Raw genomic sequence first — 19,291 nt, 5'->3', positions numbered from 1 at the left:
ATATTCTGTGTTAGAAGCACTTTATTAACCTGAGTTTATGAAAGATCAAGTTGACAAAAGTATCAATTAAGAAGGTAAATCAAATTGACAAATGTTTAATGCTTTGCTCTGAAAAAAAAGATACCTTTTTTAGAAGTGCTCATAAAATATTAATTAAAACTAAATACAAAAATTTTAACATTTCCAAAGTGGATAAATTGTTAAATATATTTTTATTACAATGCAATAAAACTAGTAATTAATAACAAATTCAGAAAACAAAAAGACTCAATTACCATTAAAATAAAATTTGTCTCAAGGTACTTTTAGAATCAAACTGAATTGGTAGAATTTTTTAAAAGATAACACTGTAGAAAAATATATTTGGATATTACTAGAATAGGGCATAGAGAATAGTTATTAACTTCAGATTTCAGATCAAGAAATTTTAGTTAAACTGATCAATAATAAGACTAAAGAAGTTATAAAGAACATAAAAATAAATTGAAATAAAATAGTAGTGTGCAATTAATAAAGGTAAGAGCTGAAATTAATTATCAGAAAACAAAATAATAGTTACATTAATGCATAAGTAAAAATGTTTGTGATGGGGAGGGGATACCAATTAATTGAGAAAATACAAGACAGTATATATAAAAATGAAATATTATGGGGAAAGATAATCACAATAAAGGGAAAAGTAAGAACATCATAAAGGCTAGATTGCTGCAATCAATTATAAAATCTAGATAAAATGGATGATATTTTAAGAGAACATTTATCCAAATTAATTCCAAAAGAGAAAGAAAGAAATTTAAACCAAGAGATTTTAATAGAAGAAATGAAGAAACATCTGAAACACCTAAAATTTATGAAAGAATATGAACTGATAGGGAAAGTCTATCAACTCTCTTCAGAGTAGATAATTCCAATGCTATTTAAACTTTTCCAAAGCATAAAAACAAACAAACAAGTAGAGGGGATATAGGAGGGAGATATTTCCATTATTTTCAAAACCAATATATTAGTATCATACTAGGTTAGAATTGCACAGATAAACAACAAACCAATATGACTTAAGAATATTAATAAAAAAACATAAAAAGAGATTCTAACAGCATATTAAACTATTAACGTGTTATGAAGAGTATATTTCATTTACAGAATACAAGAATGGCTCTATATTAGCAAATTTATTAATATACAATTAATTATAGTAATAAAGCTAAAAAGAAAATCACAGAATCATCTCTCTAGGATTACCTACAAAAACATTTTCAACAGTCCGAAACTATTCTGAATTAAAAGAAAATATTAACAAAATAATTATAGGCAAACACTTATTGAAATGAAATATCTATGTCCTAAAAATGAAACTTGGACTTAATGGAGAAACACCAAAGGTGGTTTCAATAATATTAGATTTTGCAGTTATAAAAATTGAAAAAAGAGAAGTAAATTACCACTACTTTCACATTACATAATTTAATATCTGATATAAGCAAAAAGATTAATTAGTAGCCTGGTAGAAAATATTAGAAATAAACATATAAAATTTAAAACTGCTCCAAATATATTACCAAGAAATGTTCCAGATCTACATGAAAAACATTTTAAACACTCCTGAATCATAACAAAAATACTTGAATGACATTCAAAATCAAGAAAAGTGCCAATTCTCCTCAAATTGATGTATAAATTTAATATGATTCCCAACAAAAAAGTACATTTTTTAAATTTGGTGCTCGACAAGCTGATTCTAACATCATATGGAAATATATATCATACTAAGATCCCTAAAAAATAAAAACAATTAAATTGAATATTTCTGTAAAAATTACAATATCAAATTTTCAGAATCAAAACATTGTGGCATGTGTTAACAAATCAATTAATATGTAATTGATTATATTAACAAAGCTAAAAAGAAAGACATAGGATCACCTCAATAAACTAATGAATCGTAAGAGAAAAATTTTACCAAGCAACAACCTAATTTTAAAAAAATCATTTGCAACTTATGTCACAAGAGGTTAATCTTCTCAATATGAAAATATCTAAAGATCAATAATACTACTATTTGTAATACTTTAAACAATAAAAAATAAATAAATAAAATTAATTAAAATAATAATGCAAAAATAACCACCCAATAAAATGACCAAAAGATGTGACTAGATCATAAAGAAAAGAAAAATTACTTTTAAAAGTTAAAAAGTAATGTGAGAAAAATACAAATTAAAACTAGACAGATATCCCAGTTCACCTCTTAGATTGGCAAAAATTGAAAAGTTTGATTATGCACTCTCTTGGTATTAATGGGGATAAAGAGTAACTCACATATTACGGTGTGAGTATAATTCAGTGCACATCTCTGGAGAACAAATGAAAAATAGCTATAAAAGTTACAAATGCACATATATTTTGACCTAGCATGCTCACTTCCTGAAATTTACTCACCAGAATTTGTAAAAGCATGATATGAATGATGTATCACTATGGTCATTGTATCCCTGTTGTTTTTTTATTTTTTTTATACTTGAAATCACTTTCTATTTTACATAATTGTATTTTTAAATTACAATTTACATTCAATATTATTTTGTATTAGTGTCAGGTGTGCATTGCTTTTAGTAAGAACCTGAGAATAAAAAGAACCTAAAATTCCTTCAATAGGAGGCTGATTTTATAAATTATGATAAATTATGTTAAATCTACATAATAAAATACCATTTGGTTGTTGAATTAAAAGTGAATGAGGAAAAGTTCTATGTTCCGAAAGGAAATGATTACAAGAAACATGAAAACAAAAAAATAAATATGTAGAATAAAATATATAATATCTATTATGCATATAAATAATTACCTGCTTACTTTCTTTTCTTCCTCAACTAGAATGTAAGCTCCTGAGGTCAGAGACTTGTCTCTGAGTGTTTTTGGAAGAGTGTTTGTAATGTGGGTGATGTGATGTGTGATGAACAATCAGTCAGCGAAGAATTGATTAGAGCAACTGAACCAGGCAGGCTCTTTCGAGGGAGCCGAGGAGAAGGATGAGTATATTTTAGCAAATGAGAAAGGAAAGGGTGTTCCAAGTGGTCAAAGCAGCATATGCCAAGGCCCAAAGCTAAGAAAGGGCAAGGCTCTTTGGGGGCTAATGCCTTTCCCAAGGTGGACTACTCCATGTTGTATAATGGACAATTATGTCAACCATTTTAGATGAAGCCAATATGTATCAAAGAGGTATTATCTGAAATTTATTTAGCATTTTAAAACTTGTGTGTGTTTTTTAAATATATTTTATTGATTTTTTACAGAGAAGAAGGGAGAGGGATAGAGATTTAGAAACATTGATGAGAGAGAAACATTGATCAGCCGCCACCTGCACACCCGCTACTGGGGATGTGCCCGCAACCAAGGTACATGCCCTTGATCGGAATTGAACCTGGGACCCTTCAGTCCACAGGCTGACACTCTATCCACTGAGCCAAACTGGTTAGGGCAAAACTTGTTTTTCTTTTTAAAATACCTCATCAAAACTGAAAATAAATTGTGAAAGCATAATTATCAAAGACATAATTTTTTTTAATCCTCACCCAAGAATAATTTTTCCATTGATATTTTTTAGAAAGAGTGGAGGAAAGGGAGGAGGAGAAAAGAGAGAGAGAGAAACATCAATGTGAGAGAGACACATCTATTGGTTGCCTCCCACACACACCCCGACTGGGGCTGGGGATTAAGCCCGAAACCAAGGTATGTGACCCTGACTGGTAATCAAACCCATGTGTGACCCTTCAGTGCTCAGGCTGATGCTCTAACACCTGAGCAAAATCGGCCAAGGCAAAGATATAATTTTTTAATGGCTAGAATACAAGTCACAACTCTCTCAAGTCTAATGTGAATTCATATACCATATTTTCCAGCATATAAGACGACTTTTTAAACTCAGGAAAATCTTCTATACGCCCAGTGGTCTTATACGCCAGAAAATACAGTAATATTTTTATCTCTGTGAATGGGGTAAACTGAAAAAAAAAAATTTACGACACAAATTTTGTATGAGATGCTGAAGTTTATCATAATGTAGATCTACTTTGAAAAACATTAAGAATTAGTTCAAAACAGTTATAACAAAATACCTGAAACTTTTCTGGTAGTGATTTATAAAAGCCATGTACACTAAAAAAAATTTGAACTTATTATATTGTGTAGAAGAAAGAAAGAACTTACTTATTCTATTAGAAACTAGAGGCCCGGTGCATGAAATTTTGTGCAGGGGTAGAGTCCCTAGACCTGGCCGGTGATCAGGGCCAATTGAGGCCTTCTGGCTGCCGGCCAGGGCCTTCCTTCATTCTGCGCCACCCCCTGGTGGTCAGCACATGTCATAGTGAGCAATTGAACTCCTGGTCTCCTGGGCAAACTCCCGTGGGAACAATTTGCATATTAGTCTTTTATATATAGAGATAATCATAACTTTTCTAAATTACATATTTACATATTGAAATATGTATCTATTAAAAAAAGAATTTGAATTATGGCTGCATACATTTCAACTGAAATAATCATTAACTTCATGAAGTTTTACATAATTATAATTAACATTAGAGGCCCAGTGCACAAAAATTCATGCACTCGGGAGAGTCCCTCAGCCCAGCCTGCATCCTCTCACAGTTTGGGACCCCTCGGGGGATGTCCGACTATGGCTTAAGCCATTCCCTGCAGGGAGCAGGCCTAAGCCACAATCAGACATTCTTAATGTTGCAGAGGAGGCGGGAGAGTCTCCCGCCACTGCTGCTGCACTCACAGCCATCAGCCCAGTTTGTGGCTGAGTGGAGCTCACCCTGTGGGAGCGCACTGACCACCAGCTCCTGCATTGAGCGTCTGCCCCCTGGTGATCAGTGTGCATCATAGCGATTGGTCATTCCCTGGTCGTTCCACCATTAGGGTCAATTTGCATATTACCCTTTTATTATATAAGAGGATAATACTTTATCTGTATAGATGTCCACTTTCACTTTAAAAAGACTCAGGGTAAGCTTTATTTTAAAAGTTAACTTGTCAAATATTTCAACAGTTAACTTTGAGTGCAAAGTATTTTTAGAATTGTTTGATGTTTAGATTGATAGCTATATGATGGCTTTTGAATAGTCTGTAGGAAAAAAGCATAGGAAATAGGATATATCTCAAAGTAGGGAAAATACGAAAGGCAATTCCTCAGTTCCAGCAAAAAAACATTTATTTGGCATTACTCTAAATTCCACTCAGGCCCCTGAGTTTATTTCAAAGAGCCCATCAGTGATTTTCACATTGTTTGAAGTTGACATTTTATCTAAACTATACCATTTACTTCTAGTAAATTGTAAATTTTCAATTCTATATGACTTACTCCTGTCCATCCCAAAAATCTTGCTTTGAGGGAAAATGTTTTGGGTGGTTTCATGTATATTCTCAAAAATCTATGATTATTTTTCAGTAATTCTACATATTGCCAGCTTCATCTCCATTAAAAAGGGAGGGAGGGAGAGGAGAGAGAGAGAGAGAGAGAGAGAGAGAGAGAGAGAGAGAGAGAGAGAGAGAGAGGAAACCTACCGAGGGAACAAGAAGGAATATCCTTCACATAAGTAAATGAACACATATCTAACTTCACATTTAGCATATCCCTGTGCCTCCAGGGAACATGAGGAAGTTTAGAGGTGTTAAGAGGTTACTGTTTAGTCTTCATCCAGTCACCACTCATGAAATATATAACATTTTAAAACTGATCAGATTTTCAGTTGTATACATTGATACTGTAAATAATTATCAAATAGCAATGCTTTGTTTAGCTCCATGAGCATTTTGCATGATGTCCCTGATCTCCTATACTTCTAACACACATATAGACTATGTGGGCTAATCCCTCACCACCACCTCCCTTTTTCACTCTTATTTTTCTTTTTGGTGCTATACTATTTGACCCTAAGTGAATTCTTATTATTTAAAAAATTGTTTACTAAATTTCTAGATGTACATTTAATATTGAACTTCAGAATTATTGCCAAGTGATTGTTCCAGAATAAAGTATTAAATCTGATTAAAAACTGATGGTCCAGTTTAGGTCCTGCTCCTGCTACCTCTGCTCTTTTGGTGACACATTAATTGCCAGTTTCCCCTGACCTGAAAATTTTATGGATTTAAGGACAATTACTGATACAATACGTTTTGGGGGGAAATTTTGGGGGTAGTAAAATCTTTGAAGATATTAAGAATTTTTCACATTATCTATACTAATAAAAGGGTAATATGCAAATTAGACCGGGAGACCTTTCGGATATCCTTCCGAACAAAGCCATGGTGGCAGGGCCGAGGCAGAGGCGGTTAGGGGTGAGCAGGCTGGCAGGGGGGGCAGTTGGGGGCGAGCAGGTCAGTCAGGGGGGGCAGTTGGGTATGATCAGGCCAGCAGGGGGGGCAGTGGGGGCGAGCAGGCTGGTAGAGAGGGGAGTTGGGGGCGAGCAGGTTGGCAGAGGGGGGCAGTTGGGGGAGATCAGGTTGGTAGGGGGTCAGTTGGGGGTGATCAGGCTGGCAGGGGGGGTTAGTAGGGGGCCATCAGGCTGCCAGGCAGAGTGGTTAGGAGCGATCAGGCAGGCAGGCAGATGAGCAGTTAGGAGCCAGTGGTCCCGGATTGAGAGGGGGATGTCTGAGGGGTCCCAGATTGGAGAGGGTGAAAGCTGGGCTGAGGGAACCCCCCCCCCCATGCATGAATTTTGTGCACCGGGCCACTAGTTTACAAATAAGTTTCCTACAACTTTCCTTCACAGTGAATCAATAAATGCCCTTGCTTCAGGGTCCTTTGTTAGCTGGAGACCACTACAGATAGTACCAAAACTCTTTTTAGCTTAGAGTTCCAAAATGAGCTTCTGAAACTTATAAGACTTCTCATTTGCAATAGACTGACATTTTGCAATTCTAGTTGTCATGTGTCTCATATAGCCGAGCATAAAGTTTATGCTGTAAACAGCAAAAAGGAAAGAGAAAAGGAGAAACAATGAACCTACCCCACGAATAACGTCAAGTTTCCTCATGCTAAGGACAGAAAAGCTTTAAAAATGGGAGGGAAAGATTGGATTCAGCTTTCCTACTACTGAGCCCGCTGCACTCCCTTCCCCCAGGTGAGTCCTAGGGGATGGGAGCTGAGGAGGTTAAGGGGTCAGTGGGAACTTCAGATGTGTTTGGGAGGACCTAATGATAAAAATTGCCGGAGCCATGAATGCTCAGCCTTCTGAAGCAATGCAAAAGGGCTTGTATAGAATCCCTGTATGCCACTTTGGTGCCATAGTCTTCATGTAGAAATGTTAGCAAAATGGACCTGAGATAGCACCTCAATTTATAACCTGGAATTATACTAACCCAAGAGACCCAAGAGAGTATTCTGAGATTCCCAGAGAAGGGAGCAGAAGTGACGGAGAAACTCATCATCCCCAGTGGAGATGGAAGGTTGGGATAAAGGGCAAGGGGCCATGGCAGTTCCACAAACATCTCAGAACGTGCAGCCGTAGAGAACAGGTGGCCAAAGAGGTGCCAGGAACATTGTCACGGGTTCCAGGAGATGGCTTTGACCCAGATACCTCTCCCTTACCTATGTCTGAGTGCCCTGTACATCATCCATCCTTGCCACCTTAGATGCCATCCTAAGAGAAAAAGGACAAGAAAAGAACTCTGTACTGACAGAGCTCAAACTATGAGTTTACTGAGAAAAATCACAAATGTTACTAAGAAATTGCAAGATTGTGTTTCCTGCATAAAATAAGTTGACAGATAAAAGTGAAGAAAATGAAAGTATTTTCCCACCTAAGTTTATGGCCTGATGACATTTGTATAGACAGCTTTAAAAAATTACCACATTTTTTTTGGGGGAAAAAAGGCAACATGTTTCTCCCCCCCCCCATTTTTTAATGGGATCAAAACAAAAATTGAGACAATAGTTTTAATGCTTTTTTCTTATTTAGCAACTTTTCTTTCATTTTTGTATATTCATTAAAGCACTTGGTGATTTTTTAAAAATATTATATTATTTATTTATTTCAGAGAGGAAGGGAGAGGGAGAGAAAGATAGAAACAGCAATGATGAGAGAATCATTGGTCAGCTGTCTCCTGCACACACCACACTGGGGATGAAGCCCGTAACCTGGGGATGAAGCCTGTAACCCGGGCATGTGCCCTGACCGGGAATTGAACCGTGATCTCCTGGTTCATAGGTTATTCAACCACTGAGCCACGCCGGCCAGGCAGCACTTAGGTATTTATCATTTAGGTTTGTAGTATTAAAAATTCAAGAGTATGAGTTATGGTGAATCCTGGGTATAGCTGATAGAAACATCAAAGACCTAGTGTGCAAATATGGTATCATAAGAGGAAGTGATAGCTTATAATTGAATGTACTGATGACATGTTCATAACGCAAATATGAAAGAAACAAGTAACTCCATGAAGAAAAAAATGTGTTAATCAGAGAGGGGGAAAAAGAAAACAACAAAAACTAGAAGCCAATTGTATAACAGAAGTCAAGGCATCTTTTTCTTATGCTTTATTTACTGAATCTATAAAAGTTCAGATAACTTTATATCTGAAAAAGTTATAAATATAACATAAATATATGTTATATATAACATAATGATTGCTCTAAACTTGTCTACCTCATTAGTTGATGATGATATGCCTCAATTGCATTTATTCACTAAAGAAATTATATTTTGCTATCCAACAGCTTAGCACAAAGGACCCTGGAAGACCAGCCCTTGGGCTACCCCAATGGAGATTCTAATTGTCTACCATCCATCACTCTCCAGCATCACATCCATATGACCTGGATGGAAATTACATAATCCCAAAGAACATTTAAGAGTGGTCTGGCTAATTAAATTTTTTATTCTCATGCCGACAGGGGATACAATTTAAAAGACATGGTGAGCTAAGCTTTTGCACAGTGAACTGCCAAGAGAAAAAGGATGGAAACGAAGATGTGTTTTCTGGGAAATATTAGGAAACACATGACAGGATAGTTTTCTGTCATCTCTCTTAATCTTTGCGACAACACTCTGAGGTAGGTATAATTTCCATCATTTTAGATTTGAGAAAAGTAAGGCTTATAGAAGTTGAGTTATTATCCAAAGAAATGTAAGTAATTAAGCCCATATTCTGCTCAGTAAGTAAGCAGGAACACTGACCCAAACAGGAAGCTATGTTTGAGATGGCATCATCACAAGGAAGCTGAAGGATGTGTTCAAAGAGAGTTTCTCTACAAGCCATATTGAGGTAGGAAAACTGAGAAAAGGAAAATGAACACAAACCTAGATGTCTGATATTAAGCAATAGTCAAGGAAGACAGAGTTGCTGACATATCCCATTAGGAGTGAGACATTGAATGGATTTAATCCCTAAAAGAAATGAACTCAGAGACTCAGAAAGATGAGAAGTTTGCATTTCATCAACATGAATAATGAATTTATTCAAAGAAGGAAAGGAAAAGAAGAGAAACAGAAGAAAATAACAGCTCTTTATAGATACTATTTATACCATATTTCCTTTACAACTCAGATTACTCCAGAGCAGGACAATAACATAATTTTCTATTTCACATGCCACTGAAGTCTAATATCTAGATGCAACAGTGATATCATTGAATTTAGTGATCAAAGCAATTACTTGAAGGAAATATTCATCAAAAAAAACTAAACAGATTATGAATACCACTCTCTCACAGTTTTCCGCCATGTCGCCATTTAAAAAAGGGGGAAAGATAGTCTGTGTTTTATGTGCTTCAAAGCCCTGGGGTCAGTGGTGGTTAATTGTTTCAGCCTTCCACTGATTTTTCACTTGGTGTTCTTCTTCCTTTGCATCTGTATTCTAACATAAAGTGTGAATAATTACCATGTTCTTTTAATCACCAGTACTATCTGTCTTCGATCTAAATGAAATTCTAAATGTCATTTCTTCTGGAAATAATTGCAACTTTAAAAAAAATTAATTGCTCTACACTTTGACTAGATAAAAAGAAATCGAATCATTTAATGGGGCATTATGACAAATGAATGACATTTTTATCTTATTAAAATTTATTTTTACCCATAACCCCCTGTGAAGTAAAAATGTCTTTAGATCTCTTCTTTAATATCTGACATTTTCAGGTTATTTGGATATTTTCATGAAAAACAACATCAATGATATATTTTAAACATAAGAGGCCATAGTAATATAACTCTTTCCATAACTAGATTAAAAATTTGAAAAACATTGTTAATTTAAATAAAATAAGAAAAGAAAGGTATTCTATTTACCAAACTAATATGTTAGAAAGATAAAGCCTTTCTCCCATATTATCTTCTAAATGATAGAAAGTAAATGTGAGGCCAGGTGATTTGACTTCTCAAACATTTAGCCAAGGTCTTGTAAAAATAGTCAAACAAGTTTGACTTATGGAAATGCAGGTTTTTCCTGATTAGATTCTTGTTGTTCTAATAATTTTGACAGCAACAAAACAAATGTTAATTAAGCTTTTCTTATGATTCAGACACTGTTCTAATCAATCACTTAATCTTCAAAATATTCCTATAAAATAGATATTATCATTACACTCATTACACAAATAGTGAAATCGTGGTTTCAAGACACTTGACAAGTAGCTTAAAATAGCTGATGAAGCCTAAATGTAGAATGACCAAGGATATTCAGAAACAAATGCAAAATCACCTAGGACAGATTAAAAAAAATGAATCAGAAATTCTATAACAGCAATACTTCCCCAAATACTTGAACACTGTACTTAGGCTTCTGAGCTGGCAGAATGCCAAGCAAGGTGATAACCACGTTCTTTATATATACAATGATTTTTTTTTTCTGTCTTAAAAACAGTTCTTTTGACTTTCTCTATTCTTTTTTTATAATTTCCATAAGTTTCTCTTCTTCAAAATGCATGAACCACCTGACTGGTGTGACTCAGTATTCAATGTTGACCTATGAATCAGGAGGTCACAGTTCAATTCCAGGTCAGGGCACATGCTGGGGTTACAGGCTCAATCTCCAGCAAGGGTGTGCAGGAGGCAGCCAACCAATGATTCTCTCTCATCATTGATGTTTCTAGCTCTCTCTCCCTCTCCCTTCCTCTATGAAATCAATACAATTACATATTTTTTAAAAATGCATGAACCTAGGCATCCAGTTTAGGGAACTTAGGTAAGCATATATTCATACTAGAGGCCCGGTGCATGAAATTCGTGCACTGGAGGGGGATCCCTCAGCCCAGCCTGCCCCCTCTCACAGTCTGGGAGCCCTCAGGGGATGTCCTACTGATGGTTTAGAGGAGTGGGGAGCAGGCCTAAGCTGCAGTCTGACCTCCCTCTGCAGGAGGTGACTGGAGGGCCGATTGGGATGGCGCAGACAGCGAGTGGCCGGCCCTGCCCCCAATTGCGCCACAGCCACTGGTGGCCTCCCTCTGCAGGAATCAATCCCAGCAGGCCTATCTGGGGATGGTGCTGGGCGGTCCTGCCCTGAATTGCCCTGCTGCTGCTGCTGCCTGTGGCCTCCCTCTGTGGGAGGCGACCAGGTGGGCAATCAGGGGATGGCGCCAGCACCCATCGCCCCACCGCCGCTGGTTGATGCCATCCCCCCACCCCATTGCAGTCCCCTCCCTCTGCCCACTGACATGCGCCTAGGCTGGCCTGGCGACACCTGCTCACCGTCCCTGCCCCCCACTGACCGGTTGTTCCACCATTTGGTCGATTTGCATATTATACTTTTATTATACAGGATATCTCAATGTCTTTACAAATGTATAGGAGGCTGTTTAAAGTCAAATAAAGAAACTATTATTTCATAAATTAATTATTCAAACTCAAAATACATCACAAAGAACCTAGGGAAAAGTTAAATTCATTTTAAGATTTCTACCACTTGGATCATAGGAAAGGTAAAATAAAAATACAATAGAAATATAGTCTAAATGAAATTTTGGCATGAATTCTAAAAAACAAAAATTCTAAAGTTAATAAAGTAAAATTAAAAACCATTAAATTAGTTTATAAGTAACTATTATCTCAACAAACTCATAAATCATTCTTGCAAATTGAATATTAACAATAACAATTAAGATGCAATCGTGTAGTACTGGGACTAGAAATTTGACTCTTGCCAACAGAAGTTAAAAATGAAGCAGGGAGCTAAGTTACTTAGAATGAAGATATTAACAGAACTTTGAGAAAAGGTATTGGAAGAGAGTCAATAAATAATAATAAAGGGAAGATTTTAATATTCTTTGTGTTCTTTGAACATCCTAAGTTTCCTAAAAGGAATTTCAAATAAGTATTGTCTAATGGAAAGCATCACATATTATAATGGCATCTTGAGGCATGATATTCATATTCCATAAGAGAAAGCCACCAGGGACCCACTGAATGTGATTTTGGAGCTAAGATTTATGAAATGAAATATACAAACTCTCTGTGATCTCCTTAATAAGCCTTTAGCGGCAGAATCTTCTGCATAAATCTCTAAATATTTCATACACTGAATTAATTTGACTTATTCTGCAAATCCCTTACCTCTTCTCACCTAGTACTTCTCCAAAACTATAACAAAAACTCCACTTTTCTTAGCATTTTCTGTGTGAAATAGGCAGTTCAACATTGGAGCAAAATCCAACATGTAAAATAAAAACCCACAGTCTTTTCTAAGAAAGTACAATTGCATTAAATACTGCTTTAATTTGACAATTTATCATTATACATTTAATAATTTAAGTCTATATTTAGGAATATGAGCCTGACTGAGACTTAGGTTACTTTTTCCTTTTATTTTTCCTCTTCCTTTTCCCTTTCTCCTCTCCTCCCTTCTTCTCTCTCTGTCATTCTTTCTCTCTCTTAAGGTCACAACTTAGCACCAAATGCAATTGTCTTACTGCTTTCATGGCTTCAAAAAATGTGTTCAATTAGGCAAACTGTTACAATATTACAGAAACCTGGGGCATTTGGGGTACAACATACTCATTTATGCTTAAGCAAAATCTGTAACCACAACTGGGGATAAGTCTGAATGTCTGTCATCCTACATCCTAATGCCCTCTATAACCTAACCTCAAGAAAAAAGTATATTGCTGAAAACCTTCATCAAATAATCATTTTTCACAGAATCCAAACTTCCACAGAGTTGTTTTATTCAGAAAGTAGTAAAAAATTTATACATTTTTAAAATTTTCATAATACAATGTTTGACAGCTAAACTTTAAGAAACACGTACATAGCACTTTTTCAACTTGAGAAAAGGAAAAAGATGAACCAGTTATAGTAAAGTTTGTTACCAATTTATCTGCACTTACTGTGCTTTATTGCATCCACCTCTTACAAAAAGGGGGAGGGGAAGAGGGTCACCAAAGCCATCAATATAGTCAGCGACACACAGACTTAGATCAAGTCGGTTTCAGATTCTGAGTTATCCCTACTAGCAATCCCCTTGTTGTAATGCTTCACTTTCATCATTTGAGAATCAGAGAGTTTAAAATCTGAAAAACAACCTTCGAGATCCCCCAGGCCTAGTCATTTATTTCCCCTCGCCCCCTGAGCAAACTAAGACCTGGTGAAGTGAAGTGACCTATATTTGTAATCTTGTTCCATAGGAACAGTCAATGATTCATTTTTGTCTTAAAGATAAAATAAATATTTTTTTTACTTTGAATGCAAATATTTCAATGCCCTGGCCCCTGACTGGGATGAACATAAAACCACCCTGCCCAGAACACCCCACCACGACCCGATCCCCTTCAGTCTGACTCAGAGTCAGAAGGATTTCTCCAGTCAGCTCAGATATTGCCTCATCAAAATTTTCTCTAGCCTCTCTTTTTCTTTTCACTCCTCAAACTGAACAGTAAGTTCCAGAACATAGGCGGTCATTTACACCTCTATCCACAATACATCGCATACTGCTTTGCCTATAGTAGATGCTCAATAAGTGTTTTTAGTCAATAAATGAAATAAGTGGTTACTAACTTAGTATCCTTTTGTGTAAACATCAAATTAATCTTTGATTCTCCATTCTTGCCCATCTATCCAAACTTTTCTGTTTGTCCTCTCAATTCAATTTCCTAGTAACTGTGTCCTGTTTTCTTCATCTCATGTGCATTACCATATTTTAGATAATGAGCAGCTCACTTCTGTATGAGTGCAAACATCCCTTAACTGACATTCATATTTCTATTCTTGACCTCCTTTAGTGTGCTGCAACCTATCTGTCAGAATTGATCCGGAATCCTACAACCTATCACCTCTCTGCTACTCCTTTGCTTTGAGTTGTCATTCTTTGCCTGCTTCCCATAACAGTTCCCCAGCAGCTCTTCCAAAGCCCACCCTTACCCTTATACAACCTATTCCCAACAAAGTCACTAGAGTGATCACTAAAAGTTGTTATGTCATGTCACTTGTATGGTAAAATGGACAATGGATGCCACATCTTTATATTGCCTTATAAGGGCCTACATTTCTGGAGCCCCTTCTCTCTGCAATTTCATCCACTAATCTATAGCTTAGCTTGATCAATCTGTTTCAGCCATTGGGGCCTCCTTGCTGTTCCTCAAATACTCAAGACCCACTCCTGTTCTTGGACCCTTTGTAAAATATTCCCTCTGCCTGGAACTCTCTTCAACAGATAACTGCTTGGTTATCTCCACCTACTTCATCCCTTCATCCACATTTTATTATACCAATGTGGTCTTTTTCCTGAATGCATTTTTAATACTGCACGTTACCAAGGATCCTACATAGAATATTCCTATGCCTACCCCCGCCACACACACACACTTTTTTAAATTGTCCAAAGTACCTATCAACTTCAAACATATTATTTAATTTGCTCTTTCTTATATGTATAATCTACCTTCCCTTGATGAAATGTAAACTCTATGAGGGCAGGAATCTTTGCTCTCTTTTTTCATTCACACCAAACACACTAAAAATTGCCTGGAATATAACAGATGCTCAATAAATATATATATATATTTTGCTTTTTTATTGTTTTATTTGGGAAAGTGCTTCTTACAAAAGGGCAGCTGTAAAATACAGAGACCTCTGTAACAATGACTTGTTTTTTCTTAAAGTGAAAGAATGGGTGGGATCCAAGGAATCAAAAGCAGTCGATGGGCCAACTCAGGAGCATCTCCAAGTTATTTTAAGGAAACAGCAACAAAACTCAAGCTAAATTTTCCAATCAAGGAATTCTAACAATTTAGCTTGTCTTGTGAATTACCAACCCAACCCCACCCCCCCTTGAGTGGGAAAGCATAACTTATTACTGCAAACCAATGACTCCACTACAAGAAACACCTTAGAACACAGTTTTGAATCACATCTGTCTACCTGCAAAGTACAGGGATGGAATGAGGCACATACCCACAAAAACACAAAAACCTCACAACAAAACCCCTCAAGCGAGGACAAAGGTTTGCCAAAAGGTGCCTGAACTGGAGAGGGTAAGAGATCATTAAGCATTAAATACAACTGTGTATCCACAACCCCGTTTTGTGATAAGATATGGGATAACCAGATAGTTTTACCCTCTATGGCTAAGCCCATTTATTCATACAGACAGACAAAGCTAGCACTGCTCTAGTAACAGCTACCAACATACTGCTTTGTCCTGTAAGATCTAGTTGCCACATTAGGCTGAACCACTAAGCCAAGGTTTTCCACTAAGGCTAAGAACACTGCACCTATGCAGGGATGCGAGGCTTACCACACACTCGCACTGACACATGCCAAGTCTACCAGCTCTTGGGAGTCGACCTCAATTCTGCATTTCTTTTATGCCAGTAAATCATTCTTTCAGAATCTTCCTGTCATACTGAACAGTAAAAATCTCCACACATTCGCACCTGGTTATGGTTATCCAGTAGTTATTACTTGTGTGCAATTATCAAGAGACCAAAACCACAGAACAAGTGCACGGGGGTAGGGATTGTGGGGTAGGGAACATATAAAAACACAGATGTGCAGATTTCAGCAGAAACCTCAAGTATCCGCCTCTAGGTCTGTAGCACAGGCTACTTGCCACAGTTCAGATCCTTCACCCATCACCTCTTCTTGGACCCCAGAGCAGGGCCAAGGCTGTGACTTTGGAACCTGGGTCCTTAGAATGAGTGCGGCACGTCCATGAACACCCTCCAACTGTGTGAATCTGGTTGAAAACAGATGACGCAACAAACCTACACTAACTGTCTGACAGTTAAGTTCGTGTTACAAAAAACTAACTTTAAGGTTTATTTTTGTAACTTTTTAACCAGAGGAAACAACATACTCCGTGGGGGAAGGTGAGGGAGTGAGAAGACAGGCCCTGGGTACGAAGTATTACGACAGCACCTGGAGTTGCTAGGCCTGCCTAGGAGACACGGGCACTGCCACACCACCACAGGGGACAGCACTGTCTGGGCTCAGCAGACCAGTTCACACGCCACACAAAGCTGCTATAGGTCCAAGTCATAAAAGTCTTCCAGCTCATCGTGAAACAAGTCCCACTCGTCTTCAGAGTCTGTCAGCTCGTCGTCCCCACCTGCAGCCAAAAGCATAAGCAACATCTCGCCCAGCTCAAAGGTGACAACCTCTTCTTCATCGTCAAAGGGGTTGCTGTTCTCTCTTTCCTCAATGAGCTCCCAGAAGTGGTTCCTTCGTTGGGCCCGGTATCTGCTTGATGTTCCCACTTTCTGTCTCTGTGGCTCCTCTCTACGGCCATCGGGGTACGCATGCTTGTAAAAACAGTTGCAGCTCCCACGTCCTTCATCAAAATACCTGCACGCCTTGTTGCTCATTGCCTCCTTGTATTTCTGAATGAGTTTCTGCTTCTCTTCTTTCTCCTCCACCCAGTACTCACTTGGAATGACAAAGTTAGATGTGATTCGGCATTCTGGGCAGGACTTGATGATCTTGCTCTCAAATTGCTTAGCACTCCTCCACTTTCGAATACACTTGAGACAGTAGGTGTGGTTGCAGTTGGAGAGGATCCCGAAGCGGCGCTCACTGGGGTTGGCTTTCTCGTAGACCACCTCCATGCAGATCCCACACACTTTGTCCTTACTGCGCTGGACGGCAAACGAGAGCTCCATGTCCTTCTCATGGGCCTCAATGCAGGAGTGTATGTGCTGTGATCTCTGGGCAGCGTCCACCGGGTGTAGGACCTGCAGCCCGCACATGTCACAGGAGTCTCCGTGGAGGTACACGCAGTTCTCCCCGTAGCGGCACTCCCCCACCGCTGCATAGGGACAGAGCTGCTTCTTCGTGTCCACGGCCGTTGGCTCCTTCTCTGGCTCTTCCTTGGTCACTGAGCCCTGCAGGGGTGCTTCAGTGCAAGAAGGGGCAGTACGGCCACAGTAGGGCTGCCCAGGAACAAACTCAATGGCATTCACCCAGTCTTCCGAACCTGCGCCTACAGTTGCAAAGTTTGAATTTCTTGACTCAGCCTCGCCCGTATTCATTTCAACAATGGGTCCAACTACTGGTGAGAGACTTGAGGAAGCAGCAAGGGATGGTTTTGCAGTTAGATCTATAGCAGTTGCTTCTTCCTGTTTCAATGGTTTGCTATGCTCGTATCTGCAGCGGTCTCCGTAAATACAGTACCCTCGCTGAAAATACTTGCACAGCACACCGTATGGACTGTCAGAGAGGTCATGCGAGTAGCGACAGTTATCTCCTTCCTTACAAACCCCGTGCATGAAATACCTGCAAGGCTGGTCTCGGAAGGAGGCAAGATGGAATGGGTACCCTCCGTGCCACGTGGAAGGTAGGACTCAATAAATATTTTTTAATGAGTGCAAATGTAGTACAGAGTTATTTTGTAGCTGTTCTTTCAAAGATTAGAAATCTAAACTCTTCCACAATGTTCAGTGAAAACATTAACTTATTTTTATGAACAATTATAGACTTTTCCTGCCCTTACTTTTAGTTTGTTCCAAGTTTCATTCATTCATGACCAGTAACAGTGTTTCTTTCAGCCTCCAATGACTGTCATTTCTAACCAATCAATCAAATTTAGATGAGTAAATGCAAACAAAGATGGGTAACATTCTATCCTCAGGGAAATAAGATCAATGTGGTAAGATTTGTTCATGGTTTCAGGGGAACATAAGTCTCCCTGTCAAGTTCTTAAGCCATTCCTCACAACAGGTCATTAATAATGCCCAAGGACCATGCAGAATGAGGAGTAAGACTTAGGAAACAGAAACACCATTGCTCCAGTTCAAGTCAATATTAGGATCCAAAAAATAACGGTAGTTCAGGAACATATAGGGAAAGTGGAGTTCGTATACAGAACTAGGACCAGAGAAAGCAATAGATATAAACTATAACAAGAGACCTCCCAATAAACCTAATTGAAAAATGAGACAAAGAGCAAGGTGAGTCTAAATTCAGGCCTTTAGAAACTAGCACATTTGTAGGAAATGTAAAGGTATGGCTAAGTGAAGGGAGGAGATTCAAAGGTGCTAATAACAAATAAAAGTCTTGAAAACTGACAAAATAGGTTGCTTCAGCCCATAAATTGTACATTTATCCTTTGATGCCAGAAACCAGTCCATATGACTGTTGTAAGACTTGGCATAGCCATAGTATTAGAATGACAAGTAGAATATTACTAACTCAAATTTAGTAAAGTTCAATTCCTGTTTTCTAAAAAATACTCATCTATTCACAATTTCTCTACTCTGTTCCATCAAATGATTTAATACTACTCTGGAAAGTAGTTTGAAGTGTTATCGCAAGGTTCGATTCCTTTTCCTCTTATTTGCCCACTCATCTGTAAATATTGCTAAGAGTTTTTCAGTTGTTTATTATATACTCAATTACATCAAGTCTTACTCAACAGGAGGCTTGTACAAATATGTCCAGTGAGCTAACAGTATGATAAGCATACTATTATTAAAAAGTGCTTCCTGACATCATGAGTTTTAGTTAATAAAAATTATTTCCAGGATAATGTGTTGTCCTTACAAGAACTAAGTCAATATTTTCTTGATGTGAAAGATTTATTAACAAATAAAATCTTTGAAAATGTCCTGCATGTACTTTCTTGAAATATATTATTATTTTTGAAATATTTGTTTATAATATTTTGAGAAAATATTGATATTAAAAGCACAAAAATAAGAGAATACATCTGAATTTAGGACTTTAGAAAGAACAATTTGCCATGTAAATTAAAATATGTATGAAGAGGCCAGGCCAGTGTTGCTCAGTGGTTGAGCATTGACCCATGAACCAAGAGGTCACTAGTTCAATTCCAGTCAGGGTACATAACTGGGTTGTGGGCTCAA

At 37.6% G+C, this 19,291-nt stretch overlaps 2 protein-coding genes across 2 annotated transcripts in view; both read right to left on the bottom strand.

Annotated features, from left to right (window-relative positions):
• The window catches only part of KYNU (kynureninase), a 110,032-nt gene that overhangs the window by 14,758 nt on the left and 75,983 nt on the right, over positions 1–19,291 (bottom strand). The gene's annotated exons all lie outside the window — the stretch shown is intronic.
• LOC129150713 (E3 ubiquitin-protein ligase makorin-1-like) lies at positions 14,993–17,701 on the bottom strand. The gene has a single exon (XM_054723131.1). The coding sequence runs from the start codon at positions 17,693–17,695 to the stop codon at positions 16,454–16,456; it is 1,242 nt and encodes a 413-aa protein (XP_054579106.1). The 5' UTR covers positions 17,696–17,701; the 3' UTR covers positions 14,993–16,453.

The sequence above is a fragment of the Eptesicus fuscus genome, chromosome 11 (genome assembly GCF_027574615.1).
Source record: "Eptesicus fuscus isolate TK198812 chromosome 11, DD_ASM_mEF_20220401, whole genome shotgun sequence".
Lineage (NCBI taxonomy): Eukaryota > Metazoa > Chordata > Mammalia > Chiroptera > Vespertilionidae > Eptesicus > Eptesicus fuscus.
Note: the sequence above shows the minus strand (reverse complement) of the source record. Positions and strands in the feature narration are given on the sequence as shown.